This window comes from Electrophorus electricus, chromosome 10, assembly GCF_013358815.1.
Source record: "Electrophorus electricus isolate fEleEle1 chromosome 10, fEleEle1.pri, whole genome shotgun sequence".
NCBI classification, from domain to species: Eukaryota; Metazoa; Chordata; class Actinopteri; order Gymnotiformes; family Gymnotidae; genus Electrophorus; species Electrophorus electricus.
Window position 1 is genome coordinate 1,258,199 of NC_049544.1, and position 16,002 is coordinate 1,274,200.

The following is a 16,002-nucleotide window of genomic DNA, read 5'->3' on the forward strand; positions in this document are numbered from 1 at the left end:
GGGAATGCAGACCTGTCACGTATTAAAGCAGACACGTCATGTCTTAAATGCAAACTAAATTTCTGTTTTGAAGTCTACTGTTCATTTAATTGGAAAAGTTGCTGCTTCTGTAATATATAAGATATCTTTATCTTGCCAAAATAAGTTTCTGGTCAAAACTGCTGATATTGTGATTCATGTGATAATAGATCCAAGCTATTAGAAAATGCACTATATCAACAAAAGTATTGGGACAAGCCTTTTAATCTTTGAATTCAGGTGTTTCATTTGGTCCCATTGCCACAGGTGTATAAAATCAAGCATGTGGCAATACAGTCTGATTTTACAAATCATGAGTAGAAAAAATGGGTCGTCCATAAGAGCTCACTGAATTCAGTGTGGTACTCTAATAGGACGCCACTGTTCCAACAAGTCAGTTTGTGAAATTTCTTCTCTGTTAGATTTTCCATGATCAACTCTGAGTGAACATTTGTAACATTTGAAGTGTTTAGGAACCACAGGCACTCAGTCATGAAGGGGTTGACCTAATCACTGCAGAGTAACTGCTGTTACCCAATAACTGCTGACTCAATAGCGGCAGAGAACCAAACCTCCTCTGACATTAACATCAGCACAAACACTGTGCGTCTGGAGCTGCAGCTGCATGCAGGTCTTACATCACCAAGCACAATGCCGAGCGTCCGATGGAGTGGTGGAAAATACGCAGAGACATGTGGAGTGACAAATCCACACAAATTACTCTGTCTGGCAGTCTGATGGACGAGTCTGGGTTTGGCATACACCAGGGAAACATTATATGCCTGACTATGTTGTGCCAGCTGTAAAGTTTGGAGGAGAAGTGATAATGCTATGGGCTTGTTTTTCAGGGTTGGCCTAGGCCCCTTAGTTCCAGTGAAGGGAGATCTTAATGTTTCAGTGTACCAAGATATTTTGGTCAATTGTATGCTTCCAACTTTGTGGGAACAGTTTGGGGGAAGGCCATTTTCAGTTCCAGAGGGACTGTGTCCCAGTGCACAAAACGAGGTCCATAAAGGCAAAGCTGTGTGAGCTTGGTGTATAAGAACTTGTCTGGCCCACACAGATCCCTGACCTCAACCCCGTCAAACACCTTTGGGATGAACTAGAATGTAGACATCAGTGTCTGACCTCACAAACACTCTTCTGGATGAATGGGCACAAATTCCCACAGACACACTTTCTTCCTTCCAGAAGGACGGAAGATGCTATAAAATTCAATCCCTCCCCAACCAATAGAACTTGTCCATTTTGTGTCTGTTTGTTTGTTTGCTGTTGAATACAAAACAGCTTTGTAATCCTTTGTTGATCTGTTGCAATATTTTGTTGCAGACGTTCAGTCTGAACAAAATAAATGGCGTAAAACAGGTTGAGTAAAGCCATGTTTACTTCCACCAGAAGTTATGGGTCTTGATAACAGTCAAATACTGGGTGTGAAAGTGTTCTGTAGAACTATATGATCCTGCATCTCCATATTAGTGGTCTCTCTGTCTCCTTCAACGGGTCTTTTTCTGCCTTCTGATTGCTCTCTCTCTCTCTCTCTCTCTCTCTCTCTCTCTCTCTCTCTCTCTCTCTCTCTCTCTCTCTCTCTCTGCTACCATTTGCTACTGATGAGTTCAAAGAGGTAAATCCTTAAAGTTACATGTGATGTGGCTATATTGGTACATATCCCACAATAAGATAAGTAATAGTTCTTGGCTGGACAGTCCAAGTACTCCAAGATGATCAATGTTCTGTAGCTAAAAGGGTGGTCAAATGAAAGCCTAAAGGTCAGTTTAGGTTTACGAGGTAATAAGAGGATGACCTTCTCTGATAAACATGACCTGTGTAAAACAGTTCTACAAACTAGAAGAATGAGACAATAAGGTACAACATTGAGTTGACAGTTGATTAGGCAAACATACTATATAGCTGCAACTACAGAGTACCAGTAGTTAGAACTAAATTGACTAATGGTAATTAACTAATGGTAATTTAGTAGTAGTATGGATTAATGGTATTTGATAAATGGTTATTGACTAATGGTAATTGATTAATGGTAACTGACTAATGGTGTTTGATTAAAGGTAACTGACAAATGCTAATTTGCCTTGTGCTCTACCATTGTGCCATGTTTCCAGTGGCTTCTCCCCTGAATGATTTAATGAAAACGAATTGTGCATGTACAATATATTTCCATTTATTCATTTTGATTTATTTTATTGAGTTTACAAGAGCATTTACAATATGCATGTATATTACTGCTAAAAAGTAAAAGATTTTTTAAGTTGTAAAGATTTGAAAAGATTCTTTAAAACCTTAAACACAAAGCTTTGATCACTAAAATGCATCTCTGTGTGGCAAAAGCAAACAACAATTTGAAAACCTGTAATCATTAATGAAGAGTAAATTTACTGCATCCCAGCATGCTATCTGGCCTGGTCAGAAAGCAGGGAAAATCCTGTCCTCTATGGTATGAGTCTACAGAAATGTGACCTCCTGCCATCTCCACAGCCTGGAGTTTCCCCATTAATACAGATTTCTGTCTTATAGCTTCCGCTGCAGTGCAAAAATTTGCAGTGCAAAAATTTCGAGAAATGGATGTTGCTGTTGAACCATCCACAGACCTAAGTGTTATGATGAAAACTCATGTCCCAAATGACTTTGCACCCGTGCATTGCAGGGGCGTCTACAGCGGAACATTGGGTTGGGATGTTGTATGAGGTTAAAGCAAGCCTTGTCAGCCAGAGGGCAACAAGGATTTGATTAGAATATTAACTTGTTACTGTAATATACTGTAATCAACCTTTTGTAATTAATATTTTGTCTTGTTTGGTTTTGTTTTTGTTTTTGTTTTTTTGAGGGTGTTGTCAGTTTTGTTGTATCTTTCACTTCACAATTCCTTCAGTGGGCGGGGGGGGGGGGGGGTATTAGCACTTCCTTTTACCATTTCTTCACTTCTTGTCAGAGAAAAGTGATGGAAAAGAGAACAAAAAAGAAGGAGGATAGAGTTTGGGAGGCTGGAAGGAGTTCCTCAGGCCTTTAGTGGACTTAACTTTGGACTTAATTGAGTGATTTGGAATTGTTATTGTTTTTTGAGTCAACGTCCCTGGTTTCTCATAGCCTTATATTAGTTTAAATGTATACAAACTGCAATTAAATGTTCTCATTTTTTGATTACACCTTTAGGTGTGAAGCATTAGGATGGATGAATCTTAATGAGTGGGTGGGGGGGCCACTGTGGTGACTACAGTCATGTGTATTGAATACAATGTTTTTATGCTTTCAACATGACAACAAAAGGTTAATTGTGATTTAACTTGATAAAACTTGTACTTACAATTATATGAAAATGTTTCAGGAGCTCTGCAATTTGTGTGTACCAGCTGAATTTTGTGCAAAAGAGTTTTCCTTTTGGTAACTGAAGAAAATGTTTGTAGAACTGTGTTCAGGTGGTTGAAAAAAAACTGAAAATGCATTGAGGTAAGAGTTGTTTTTTAGTCAAAGCCAGGTCATTAAGAAAATTGTCCCAATGTACACTGGGTGCAGTCTGATACAGTCTGATACAGTCTGATACAGTCTGGTACAGTCTGATACAGGCAGTGTGACAATCTAATACAGTCTAAACCTCTAAGAGGTTTATAGGTTCTAATGAAAATTAAAAGTTTCAGACCATTAAGTAATCATATTATTAATAATCATATTATTATTACAAAGTGTGTTTCTGGTTTAGAAAGAAATTTAGAGTACACCCATTTTCGAATTTTTTAAATCCTGACATGAAATTCCAATTTTAGTGGAAATAATAAAACTTTATTCCTAATAAAAACAAACAACTAAACAATATAAATATTCTAGCAGTGTAGAGGACATCATCTGTGGTTTAGGAATACCTAATGCCATTGTGGAAGCTGTCTGTCCAGAAACTCACCCAACGTCCATCTTATCTTTCCTATTACTTGGTCCTGATGTTGATATCACTTGGGATTGTGACATTTATCTTTAAGGCCCTCTTCTACTGTTTATCCATCACTACTATGTGCAGTCGGTTAGCCATTACCAAATGGTCAGTCTGTATCTAGAAGTCTTACAGGATCTTAGCTCAGTCATTCTCCACCACCTACAGGGATGTATCTCACTTTCTCCTTGGAACTACCAGCCCATACTCAGCACTGATTTCCATTTCCAATTATGGAATTTAGCTGACACTTTAATCCAAAGTGACTTATTATCATGACTGAGTACAACTTGAGCAACTGAGGGTTAAGGGCCCAGATGTTTTTGTATAGTATGTATACTATATACTAAAACACAGATGTTTCTGTATACTATGCCCACCACTTGGTGATAGCGTTCCATGTACACTCTGCTTGCTAGCATCTTGCATCCCGCTGTTATGTGCTGGATTGTCTCACATAGGACAATCCTGGGGTCTTGCCTGGTGTGGCAGATCCCAGCCTCTATTGAGCTTGTATTCAGAGCTTGTTCCTGGGCTGCCATGATTAGTGCTTCTATGCTGTCTTTCAATCGAGCCTTGTCCAGCCTTTGGTAGGATTTTCCATATCAACCACCATTTGCTGGTGGTACATACTGTGCAGGTGTTTATCCTATCATGATGGTGTAATGATTGTAAAGACAAAGCAGGTTGCACTCTCAAACATTTTAACACAGCTTTATTGTTTTTCATACTATCCAGGGTCCAAAACCGATGAAAGGGATAATCCATGACTTCATTACCAAAAATCCACCCAGAAACTTACACAGGATGCTTAACAGGAGTACTAGGAAAACCCACAGAACTGAAAACCAGGGAAAACCAGAACTTGACTAGACAGGATTGCATAACAGACACATGACAGTATAGAGTATCCAAACCAGGACTCAATAAACAATAGTGAAACAATAGTGAAATGCATTACTAGGCAGCATGGCAAAGCAATACTTTGCAATGTTAGCAGGGAACAGGGGTATAAATACACAAAAGTAGACAAAGTAAGTTCAGTCACCTAGAGACAATAATGACAATAATGACTAGGATAATTCAAAATGAGGGGGTGTAAACCATGGTGTGGCTAACAAGAGCACATGGCAGGACTAAAAGGAAAGCAAAAAGAACCAGAAGAGAGGAAACCGGGCGGAATCATTACAGATGGTTCCTGGTCCATTTCATTACCATCCTCCTCAGGCTTCTGCTGTCTGAGGTAGTCATGGAGCACTTCATCTTCCTGGTGTACTCCGGTTCATGGTTGCTTCATTCTGCATCGTGGCTCTGACATTCACTAGTCTTCAGCTCCCCTCCTTCCGCTTACTGCACAGTCTCAGTGAGCTGGATTTGGGATGAAAACCCTACATGCATTGTGAAGAGTTTCCCTGTCTTGATGTCAATGGCTTTTATCTTCTCCTTGGGCCCACTTATTATGCCAGTGGGGTATCTATTGACTGGTGGAATGTAGGTGTTGATAGCCCAGGTCTTGTTCTTCCCATTCTGCTGACTTCTCAGGACGTGTCTGACTCTTTGGAGGTGTTTGTCTGTTGCTGTTTTCCTTGTGGCCACTTCATGATTCCCATTTGCCTGTGGGATTCCAAGGCACTTGTAGCTGCCCTCAACATCTGCTATGTTAGCTTCAGGTAGTCCGATCTCCTCCGTTCTGGCTACCTTTCCTCTCCTTGTAACCATCCGACCACTCTTATCTAATCCGAATGACATTCCAATGTTGTTGCTGTATAGCCTGGTATGATGTACTAGTGAGTTAATGTCTTGTTCACTTCTACAGCTAGATGTCATCTATGTAGAGGAGGTGGCTGATGGCTGCTCATTCCTTAGCCAATAACCATAACCGCTCCCAGTGATGATCTCACTGAAGGGATTCAGACTGATGCAGAACAGCAGCTTGGACAGGACATCTCCTTGGTAATTCCCATACTTGAATGGTGACTTGTGCTATTGTCTTGAAGTTGGCCTCTAGTGTCGTCTTCCACAGCCCCACTGAGTTCTTGATGAAGGCTCTTAGAGTCCTGTTGATAATATACAGCCTCAAGCACTACAGCTGTGGAGCAATGAATCATGGCCTCATGGCCTTTCTTGTAGTCAGTCCAGGCAGTGCACCGGTTGGTCTGTCTGGTCTTACAGTCTCGAGTCACTGTATATATATAATTTATCACTTTTATATATATATATATATAAAATGAGTGATATATCACATATATCACTCATATATATATATATATATATATATATATATATATATATATATATATATATATATATATATATATATATATATATATATATATATATATATATACTGATGAAGGATCTCTGTTCCAAACATTCTATTTCTCTAGAAACTGTACTTTACTACAATTTTGAATCTCTCTCTCTCTCTCTCTCTCTCTCTCTCTCTCTCTCTCTCTCTCTCTCTCTCTCAGTGGTTAAGGTAGTTGGTTCAAGCCCCACCACTGCCAAGTTGCCACTGTTGGGCCCCTGAGTAAGGCCCTTAACCCTCAATTCAAAGCGTCAGCTAAATGCAATAAATGTAGTTGTTCTAAAGAAATTCTATATGAATAAATACTTATTATTCACTTAGTTTTATTTCAAGGTAACAAACACAGATGTCATATATATATATATATATATATATATATATATATATATATATATATATATATATATATATATATATATATATATATATATATATATATATATATACACACACACACACACACACACACTTTACAGTATCACAGAACAAAATACAATAAAATCTAAAATTCAAAAAAGCTACTTTAGTTTAAGAGCTACCCAAATCAAGAGAACAAGTTTTTCAAATGTTTTTTTAAAACATGGATGGAGTGTTTAATGTCAGTGAGGAGATTGTTGCACAGTTCTGGGGCATTACAGTTTTAATTTGGTTCAGGGGAAATTTTGTAGAATGGAGAATTTGTATTGTGTTGTTCATAAAATAAAGAAGTAGCATTTAGAATGAAAAAAAATAAAATAAAAAAAATAATAATTATATATATATATATATATATATATATATATATATATATATATATATATATATATATATATATATATATATATATATATTAGCTCTTTTATCAATGAGCATGTTTTGGATATATGTTTTGAGCATGAGCATGTTTTGGATATATGTGGGTTCCAGTGAAGAGCAGAAATACTCACTGATTGTTACTGTGCACACTGGGAATTTTCCAGGGATCAAAACTTCCAACTGGTCACTCCACTTCCAACTGGTCAACTCCCTGCAGACAAACCTATGGATTATCACAATTTTAAGGTGTGAAGAAAAGGAACTATTATTAATTGTCATGGGGAGATTGTCATAGTTTTATGTTATTTTAGTTTAATTTGATCCGTATTTTAAGCAATGTTTTTAAAAAATAGATCCGGGGCCATGAAAGGTTTGTTCGAGGCTAGAGCCCACATCTAGTCCTGCCCCTGAGGCTATTCCTGTTGAAAAATCTGTCTTCATCCAACATATGGCTGCGAGAGTTTTCAACAAAATATTTTCATAATTCTGGAAATTCATGATGTCACTGACCTTCTTCCCCAGGGCCACTGTCAACAAGCAGACCTTTGTATAGCGTGTGTGATATTTTCAGAATGGTTTCTTAAGTATGTATGTGTTCCTCTTTTGCTAACTAACACGACTATGATGACTGTAGCTAAAGATTTTTAGCAAACTCATCTAAGCAGCTATTCCAAAGAGGTTGTGGCATTACATGAAATAGTGTCACTTGAGACCTGAATCCGAGATTTCAAACTGTAAAATATGTATTTTTTGTTCCCCACCCTTACTACATTTTCATTGTGCATGACCACATGAGGGGGTTGCATCCAGTCCATGGCAAATTAACCTGCATTCTAGTGAATTTGGGTTGGGGTTTTTTTTTTGTTTTTTTTTTGTGGTTATTGTATATTACTGTTTGTATTATATTTTTATTAACAATGAATACTGGTGTTTTATAGTGTTCTTTATTTTGTATTAACTCTTGAGAAGGTCAGTCAGAAGTGCCCAATTTCTTATAAATGAGCTTTTCTATATTTCCCCCTATACTTCTATATTTCTTTGGATACTTTTCTGTGTGTATTACAACATTTATCCCCAGGGAAGTAAAAATAGTCTTCATACATCATATAATAAAAGTGACAGCCTTAGACATGTTGTCTTACATGATGTAGACTGTAGGCTGTGAAATTCTTGAGTGCCAACAATAGTGCCGACCATTTTTCACCTGTTTTTTTTTCTTTTACATTGTTTTAATCGTTTTAAAAATAAGAACCTGTGTAAAAGAAAACAGGAAAATCACGTAACTAGATTTTTTTTTTTTTTTTTGCTGTGGCCTCCTACGTCATACGTCATTACTCCGCCCAACACGCGCGCAACTACTTAATTCAATTGTAGCACGAGACGATGTCAGATCCGGACGTCCATACGCGCGTGCAGTGAAGGAGTCAAAGCGTAGTACTCTCGATCAAGAAGCGAGGAAACCGAGAAGCATTCGCTTCACAAACTACGTCGTTTCATCTGGAGTGGCGTGCTGAAAACTATAGACAGCGAACTGAATTCTGACATGCACATGCAGAAATGTAAGTAGTCTGATTAAACTGCCATGATGGAACTCTCATAATATTGTGGTTTATACGAGCAGTTGCACACACACACACACACATATATATATATATATATATATATATATATATATATATATGTGTGTGTGTGGACCAGTTAAACCTTCAAGATATCAAATATATTAACGATTTTGTGATCTAAATCTTTGCGAACATGGGCAACGGTTGATTTTGTGATCTAAATCTTTGCGAACATGGGCAACGGTTGATTTCAGTCGTCTAATAGATGTGGTTGTTCTGGTTTTGAGTAGATAAATGAAATATCGCCTCGGACGCAGCTAGAGAGAAATAAACAAGTGAGCTACACGTTTGGGACTCGAGCGCAGATCGTTTGCATGTAGGGACTTCAATCCAATATTAGAATCTAATATGACGGATGACAAGAGAGAAATACGGACAAACCCTTATTAGACTACCCCTCCCTGATTTATTTTCAGTTCTCGTTTTAGTACACCGTAGAATTGTTACCTTAGCTAAAGCTGACCATCGGCGAGCCGCGAGGACACGCACATGCAGCTGCGCCCGTGGTGGCTCGAGCGAGCGTGGGAGGTGGCGAGCGACGGAATCCCCTCCGCCTCCGCCGGTGACTCAGTGGTCAGGGATTTCCGTGTTTGGAGTGAAAGACTGCACCGCAGCAAAAGGGTATCCCAGCATACACCCACGTTAAGTCATCCGAGAGTGAAGCTGTGACCTCAAAGTTTACCTTTAACATTAACGTCATCGTGGCTGTTGATCTCATTCAAAATCGTGCAGCAGGCTACAATATTATGCGTAGTGCATATATGTACATTATATATAACACGATATGGTCTGCCGCTACCATCCATTAAACTATTATACTTTAATGAGATATATTTAAGGTATGTTAATATTTTCTCCCTCATTCAGTGACAGCGATTAGGTCGAATTCTAGCGTCCAGAAAGCAAAACCGTGTTATGTTTCTCCGGTCTACTGATAATGTGTATTCATGTAAATCCGAAAAGAAAGCTATAATTGATGTGCCTGTAAAGGAACGTGTTAGGCCAGTAATCATTGTCATACACACTGTAATGTATAGGCTACTGTTATTTATTAGAACAAGAACACAGTTTTTAAATATAAAACAAATAGTAAATGGCTTTTAATTGAGTGACTTTTAATTCGTAAAACTGTCGAGCAGTTCTGTAGTCTGAAAGATCAGAGCTGTTCCGCATGGCCAGTCTGTCTGACAACATCATTTGCATACCACTGTGTGTGCGCGTAACTGGGCAGGGGTGTTCTGTGTGTTTTGGTAAACCCCTTCACGAAGCCATCTGTTATCTGCTGTGCATTGATTCGGATTCCACAAGCGGTGCGTCATTTAACAGTCTAATATTGTTTTGACTCTTTGTGAGAAAGCTGAAGGGGCTGGAGCTCTAGAAACAGGTAGGAGGTGAGTAAAGTGAAACCGAAGTGAATGGAGAAGAAACCAGAGAGCGATAGGAAAGGGAATTATCCAAGTCAAGCCAGGCACAGTGGAGTTTCCATCCTGCTCGAAGTAAAGTTGACTTCCTCCCCTGCCCAATCCTCTGCCATGAGAATCGCTCACTTCAGTGGTTTTTAAGAATACTGCTGTTTTTGTTCCCGTAGGGGCGATATGGAAAGCAACATACAGCAAACAAACGAAACGAAAAGCTAACATTAATCTCTAATGTACATGTTTACCGTGATGCGCCTGTCCCAGTTGCAAGTAAGCCTATATATACTATAACGTGAGATCAACGACATCATATATTATGATGGTAAGCGGGGTAGTATTAAAAACTAGCAGTGCTGGGAAACGAAATATAGCTTAGAAACTTCATTTAGGCAGGTGGGAGGGACACGACGTGCTTATTTGTGCCATGAAAAGTCATCTTTTGCTCAAATCTCGCATTTCAGCTCTCGCGTCCTAAAATCCGGCAGCAATACTTACAACTCCAGCTCGTGATCAGTGTCGAGTTTAGCTCGAGCGTGCGCCCGGAACAGAGAAAGCTCGATACTGTGTGGGCAGGATGCGGTCGAGCGCGCGTCGTAACGGAGCAGAGGAAACAGAAAATGCTCTCCACCGTCGCCAGACAGCCGTGGAGGTGAGCAGGCAGTGCGTAAGACCTCACCGCCCCGCTTCCTAATGGAATACCTTCCCCACGGTTTATGTGGCGACCGCGACGCTCCTCCGACGGAAATGTCACATTTATCTCACGTTTGGGGTTCGAAGATAGTTTCCTTCGCATCCAGGGCGTGCAGACTGATGACCGCTGGAAACTCGCCGATGTTTGCGTAGTTTTAGCTTTTCTTTTCCTTTTTTCCTTTGGTGACTAACAAATGGAAAAGACTTTAACACAAACAGTTCTTATAAGAGAGAGCGCAAGGGAGTCTTCAAAAACAAAACAAATGAAGACGGAAGATTTTAGTGTGCTGTCTAGCCACATGCATTTACTAACCAGGTGTGACAACTGTGATTGAATTATGAAAGGAAGAAGTCATGTGTCATGGGGATGTTTTTGTCTTGAAACAATAAAACATTGATGGTAGTTATTAGATATGCGTGTATTAAATCATGTTTCTTCTTTTTATTGTTAGCACTGTTTCAAATTTAAAAGGGTCATCATTTTTGGCTGCAAATGTTCAGACAGAGACAGTCTGGCAGTTGTTGTTTTTTGTTTGTCTGGTTTTTTTTAGTTGTCATTTACATTATTGTAAAAGTGAGCAGAGGTGGGAAGAGCAGTCAAAATACATCAAATCTAAAATAGTTGTGTGTTAAAAAATGTAAAAACGGACTCAGCAACAGCTTACAGTTATTACTGCTAGCGCAGTAACAGTAATGGCTAGCGTTTAAGTACACTGGTCAGTGCAACAAATATTACTAAAGGTTAGTTCTCAACTGAAGAGTCTTCTGCCGGGATAGTTCTGATGGCTTTTGTTTGTTTGTGGTGTTTGTGCCATTGCAGTGATAGCTCAGTGGTTAAGGTACTTGACTTGTAATCAGAAGGTTGTGGGTTCAAGTTCCCACTTTTGGGCCGGTGAGCAAAGCCCTTAACCCTTAATTGCTCCAGTTGTACTCAGTCACAATTGTAAGCCATGTTGAATAAAAGTGTCAGATAAATGTAAACTTGTGTTTTATCCTCAGCGCCGAAGGAGAAGACGTGTTACACACTGCCCACAGTGAAGAAACTCCTGGAGCAGAAGAGAAAGAGAGAGACTAGCTCCGCCCCTCCGGCCTGTGCTGCCGCGAGTGACACCGCTGGCGGCCCCGCCCCCGCCCCCGCCCCCGCCCCCGCCCCCTTCCCGGTGAGTACGGATAGCCTACGGCTTATGATGCACTCATGCTTGTTCGGACTTCACGAGAAAACTTTTCGTGTTCAGATAATGAGGTCGAATAACATAATCCTTTCTTCTCTGGACAGGTATCAACGTCCGCTCCGCCTGCCAGTAAGTCACAACCCCATCACAGCCACGCGGCGCAATCTCACGTGCACAGTCATATCGTTTTGAACGCGAGTCTCGCGCTGGTCCGGGGTTGGGGCTGGAAGCTGAAAAGCCTCTCTTCCACACCGCAGGTGCTAGCTTCAGCTACTCGGACATGCCGGCGATGCGGTACAACTGGGAGACGGGCGTGCCCCACTCCTACCCAGCGCTGCAACACTGTGGCTCCTTCCCCCATATAGAGCTGAGCTTTGGGAACAGCTTCTCACCGGGCACTGGCTTCGTCCCGTCTTCGCTTTACAGCTTACCTCCTGCCGAGCTGCAAGGTCCCGCCTACAGCCTGCACCAACCGCAGGACTGTCCCGACGGGCAGATGACGCAGCACTTTGTAAGAGGCACCGTCTGATGGAAATCAGCTTTTAAACATCTGTTCCTTCGTTTTTAATGTATTATGTATTATACCTATATGACCTGAGTGCATAGAACAATAAACAGATCATCTATTCATATTATTTGATACATTTGATTACAGTTGTCTACAGTTTGGGTACAGTTGTCTGTTTTATTTGACAATCAAGGTAGAGTAATACAGTGAGTGTGAAATTTGAGCAAAATTTCTTCAAAGGGGATTTAAAAGTCTCTTAATTTGTGGACAAATCATACATTTTTACGTTTATGTTTCCATAATATGGAACATACTAATGACTAGATGAAAGCAGTGGACTCAGAGTTACCACAGTAACATTAATCTCATTCTGCCTGGCTCAACTACCACGTGACTGCTCTTTTCTTCACGTTTCATTCATTAGCCGGCCCTGGAGTGCGCTGTGACCGTAGCCGTGACGGATGCCAGCGCTGACCCCAGGACCCAAGCCGTGTCTCTGAGCCCAGCCCCCTGGGACTCGGAGCCCAGAGCCCAGGGGCCCACGGGTCCGTGTGGCCTCCAGTTCAGGCCCCGGATGGACATGGCTAAACTGGAGGAGGCACGACTCTTCATACAGAGCATGGACTACAGGAGGACCACCTGGCAGGATGACGATGGAGACACGTAAGTCACGGCGGGGGGCGGAGGGGTTTTTCCTCCTTTTTGCACCCAGCAGTTATTAATTTAAAAAAAAAACGTTAGTATAGAAACCGTACCAGCAGACATCTGAGGGTCTTCACAGAGATGCAGCCTGCTGGGAGGGACATTGATCTCTGGGAAAGTAAAGGAGTCAACGCTTTTGTTTGTCCATTAGGATCCTACACATCTACACTGCCAAGGGCCAGAGGGAGTATGCCTTTGCTGCCGCGGAAAGACTTCAGGAGCTCGGTAGGCTGGACTCCAAGGAGCACAAGGGCAAGGTGAGCACATGGAGGGTCACTCCATGTTCCTCATTTGTGTCACGTTGTCTGTTTACTTCCACATTTAAGTGCAAAAGCCTGTGGTGCAATGATATTGGTTTGGGTGTGTGCATACTGACTCTTAACTCCGCTGTATCCCAGACTGCATTGCTGGTGGCAGTGACAGCCAACCAGCCAGAGATAGTCCAGGACCTGCTGTCCCTGGGGGCCGACATCAGCATGTGTGACATCAAGGGTCAAACTGCGCTGCACCTGGCCGCCACATATGGCTTCCCAGAGGTCATGCAGGTAAGAGGGAGAGAAAGGATGCCTCTGTCCACGTGTCTGTCCACGTGTCTGTCCACGTGTCTGTCCACGTGTCTGTCCACGTGTCTGTACATGATTTGGTGAGATCCGAATACAAAAACACAACAGCATTCAAATCCTTCCATTCACAGGTGATTTTGTCCATGGACCACGGCGTGAACCTGGAGGCTCGCAATTTTGATGGTAAAGTATCTACTTTTCCCCTCACATAAAAGACAGAAAACTCAGTTTTCTAATGACTGAGTATTTTTAGGCCTCTCTGTGTCTCTCATTTGATGTCTTTCTGTCTCTCTTTCCTTTTCTCTCTGTATCTCTCTCACTCTCACTCTCACTCTCACTCTCTAACGCTCACAATGCCTTTCACTCATGGTCTCTCTCAGGTCTCACCCCACTGCACTGTGCGGTGATTTCCCATGGTGCCACGATGAAGGCCCTCACGGCCTCTTCCTCCTCCGCTGCCTGGACCCCTGATGATGAGCTGCAGTCTCAGGCTGATAATAAACTCTCCTGCCTGCAGATGTTGTTCAGTGCTGGGGCTTCTCTGCTCAGCCAGGTGAACAGAATGTACCTTGGCTACAGTCCAAACTGTTCTCTACAGTAGTACGATACTACACTACTCATCCTGCATCTATAATACATTACTGGGTATTGCATTACACACTCCAGTTATGTAATGTTTTCAGACCACACAGGCAGAGTGCTTCCTACTTGACACAGAGAAAGCGAAAGGTCTTGTAGTGTGTTTAGTTTCGGGTAGGCGCCTACGTCCGTGCAGGGACGGCACACGTGGTTGGTTTCACTTTGTCAGCTAGTGCTCTCCCTGATTTCTCAGGAAATCAAAAGCAACAAGACGGCTCTCCACTTGGCCGTAAAGGATGGGAATATCCAGCTGGTGCATTTCTTCCTGAAACAGCCACTGCCTGATATGCAGGCCTTCATCAACATGAAGGTAAAGCAAACTGAAAATGAAACACTTCTACACACTGTTATATTCACGAAGGGAATTGCCTGCAGTCTGCGCCCCCATAATAGACTGAAAACACTTACAGCATTTAGCTGACGCTTTTATTCAAATTACCACTGAACACAACTTGAACAATTGAGGGTTAAGGGTCTTGCTCAGGGGCACCTTGGCAGTGGTGGGACTTGAACAGGAAATCATTAGTCAAGCAGCTTAACCACTGAGCTCCCACTGCCCCCACTGAATACAATCAGACCCTATTAGATTACCCATGCTCCACCTCACAGAGCAGTGGAGATCATTTAGTACAGGGAGCTTGTTGAAATACCACCTTTATCATGCTGTTGTTTTGGAGTGGTTATTTCAAGCACACCCCACCTCACCCCCAGGCACACGGGCACACGGCTTTGCACATGGCGGCTGGGCTCCACACCAGTCTGCACCAAGAGGACATCATCCGCCTTCTGCTGACCAGGGGCGCTGACCCAAGCGTGCGCAACCTGGAGAACGACCAGCCCGCGCACCTGCTGCAGAGCGGCGAACAAGGGGAAAAGGTGAGGCGGGGGAGGGGCACCTCATTGGTTGGAGAATGTTCTTGAGGATGGGGTGCAGGGCTAACGCCATGACAAAAAGCTTGACGCACCAGGCGGTCTCTGGGAGGGGGGGGGGGGGGTCTTTGAGAAGAGGCGCTCCTCAACCATTACATTAGAACCGCTTATCTCACAGGTGCTTGTTATAGGTGTAGTCCGAGACTGCAACCCATCTGCAGCCATGAACAACGTGTGTTGGCTGTCTTCGAGCTTGTTACCAACGGTCACCCAAAAATACATCCAGCTTCGGCAGGCACCACTGTTGGTTGGATGTACTTTTATTTGGCCTCGCGTTTGCAAAGCAAGCAGTGGTGAACGGTGAACATGCCGAGTTCGGCATGGCAACAGATGGCCTGCAGTCAGAACCCGCACACCTGTGAGACAGGTGTACCTACCGCCAGGAGGTGGCTGTTCCTCCTAACGGGACGTGACGGGTCCAACTGATGGAGCTCTTTCTCCTTTAGCTCAAGCTCATCTTGAAGAAGAGGAACGCCTCGTCTAGGCGGCGTGTTGCATCCTTACAGGACCAAGACTGACCAGGACTGCTATCCAGTCTCATCGTATCTCCCTTTACTTCTCATAGGGACAGGGAAAGGACTACATTCAGTCAGGGGACACCATGTAAGCTTAGTGGAGGAAGTACCTCCCACCTATTAGAGGAAGTACCTCTCACTTATTGGAGGAAGTAAATCCCACTGATTTGAAAATAAAAGTGTCATCT

The 16,002-nt window shown here is 42.2% G+C and overlaps 1 protein-coding gene across 1 annotated transcript; it reads left to right on the forward strand.

Annotated features, from left to right (window-relative positions):
- The first annotated feature begins 12,002 nt into the window (after positions 1–12,002).
- LOC113575633 (NF-kappa-B inhibitor delta) lies at positions 12,003–15,975 on the forward strand. The gene is made up of 10 exons (XM_035530475.1): positions 12,003–12,086; positions 12,215–12,468; positions 12,890–13,128; positions 13,319–13,424; positions 13,566–13,712; positions 13,862–13,913; positions 14,111–14,283; positions 14,563–14,679; positions 15,081–15,245; positions 15,746–15,975. The coding sequence occupies exons 2-10, from the start codon at positions 12,238–12,240 to the stop codon at positions 15,815–15,817; spliced, it is 1,302 nt and encodes a 433-aa protein (XP_035386368.1). The 5' UTR covers positions 12,003–12,086; positions 12,215–12,237; the 3' UTR covers positions 15,818–15,975.
- The last annotated feature ends 27 nt before the right edge of the window (positions 15,976–16,002 follow it).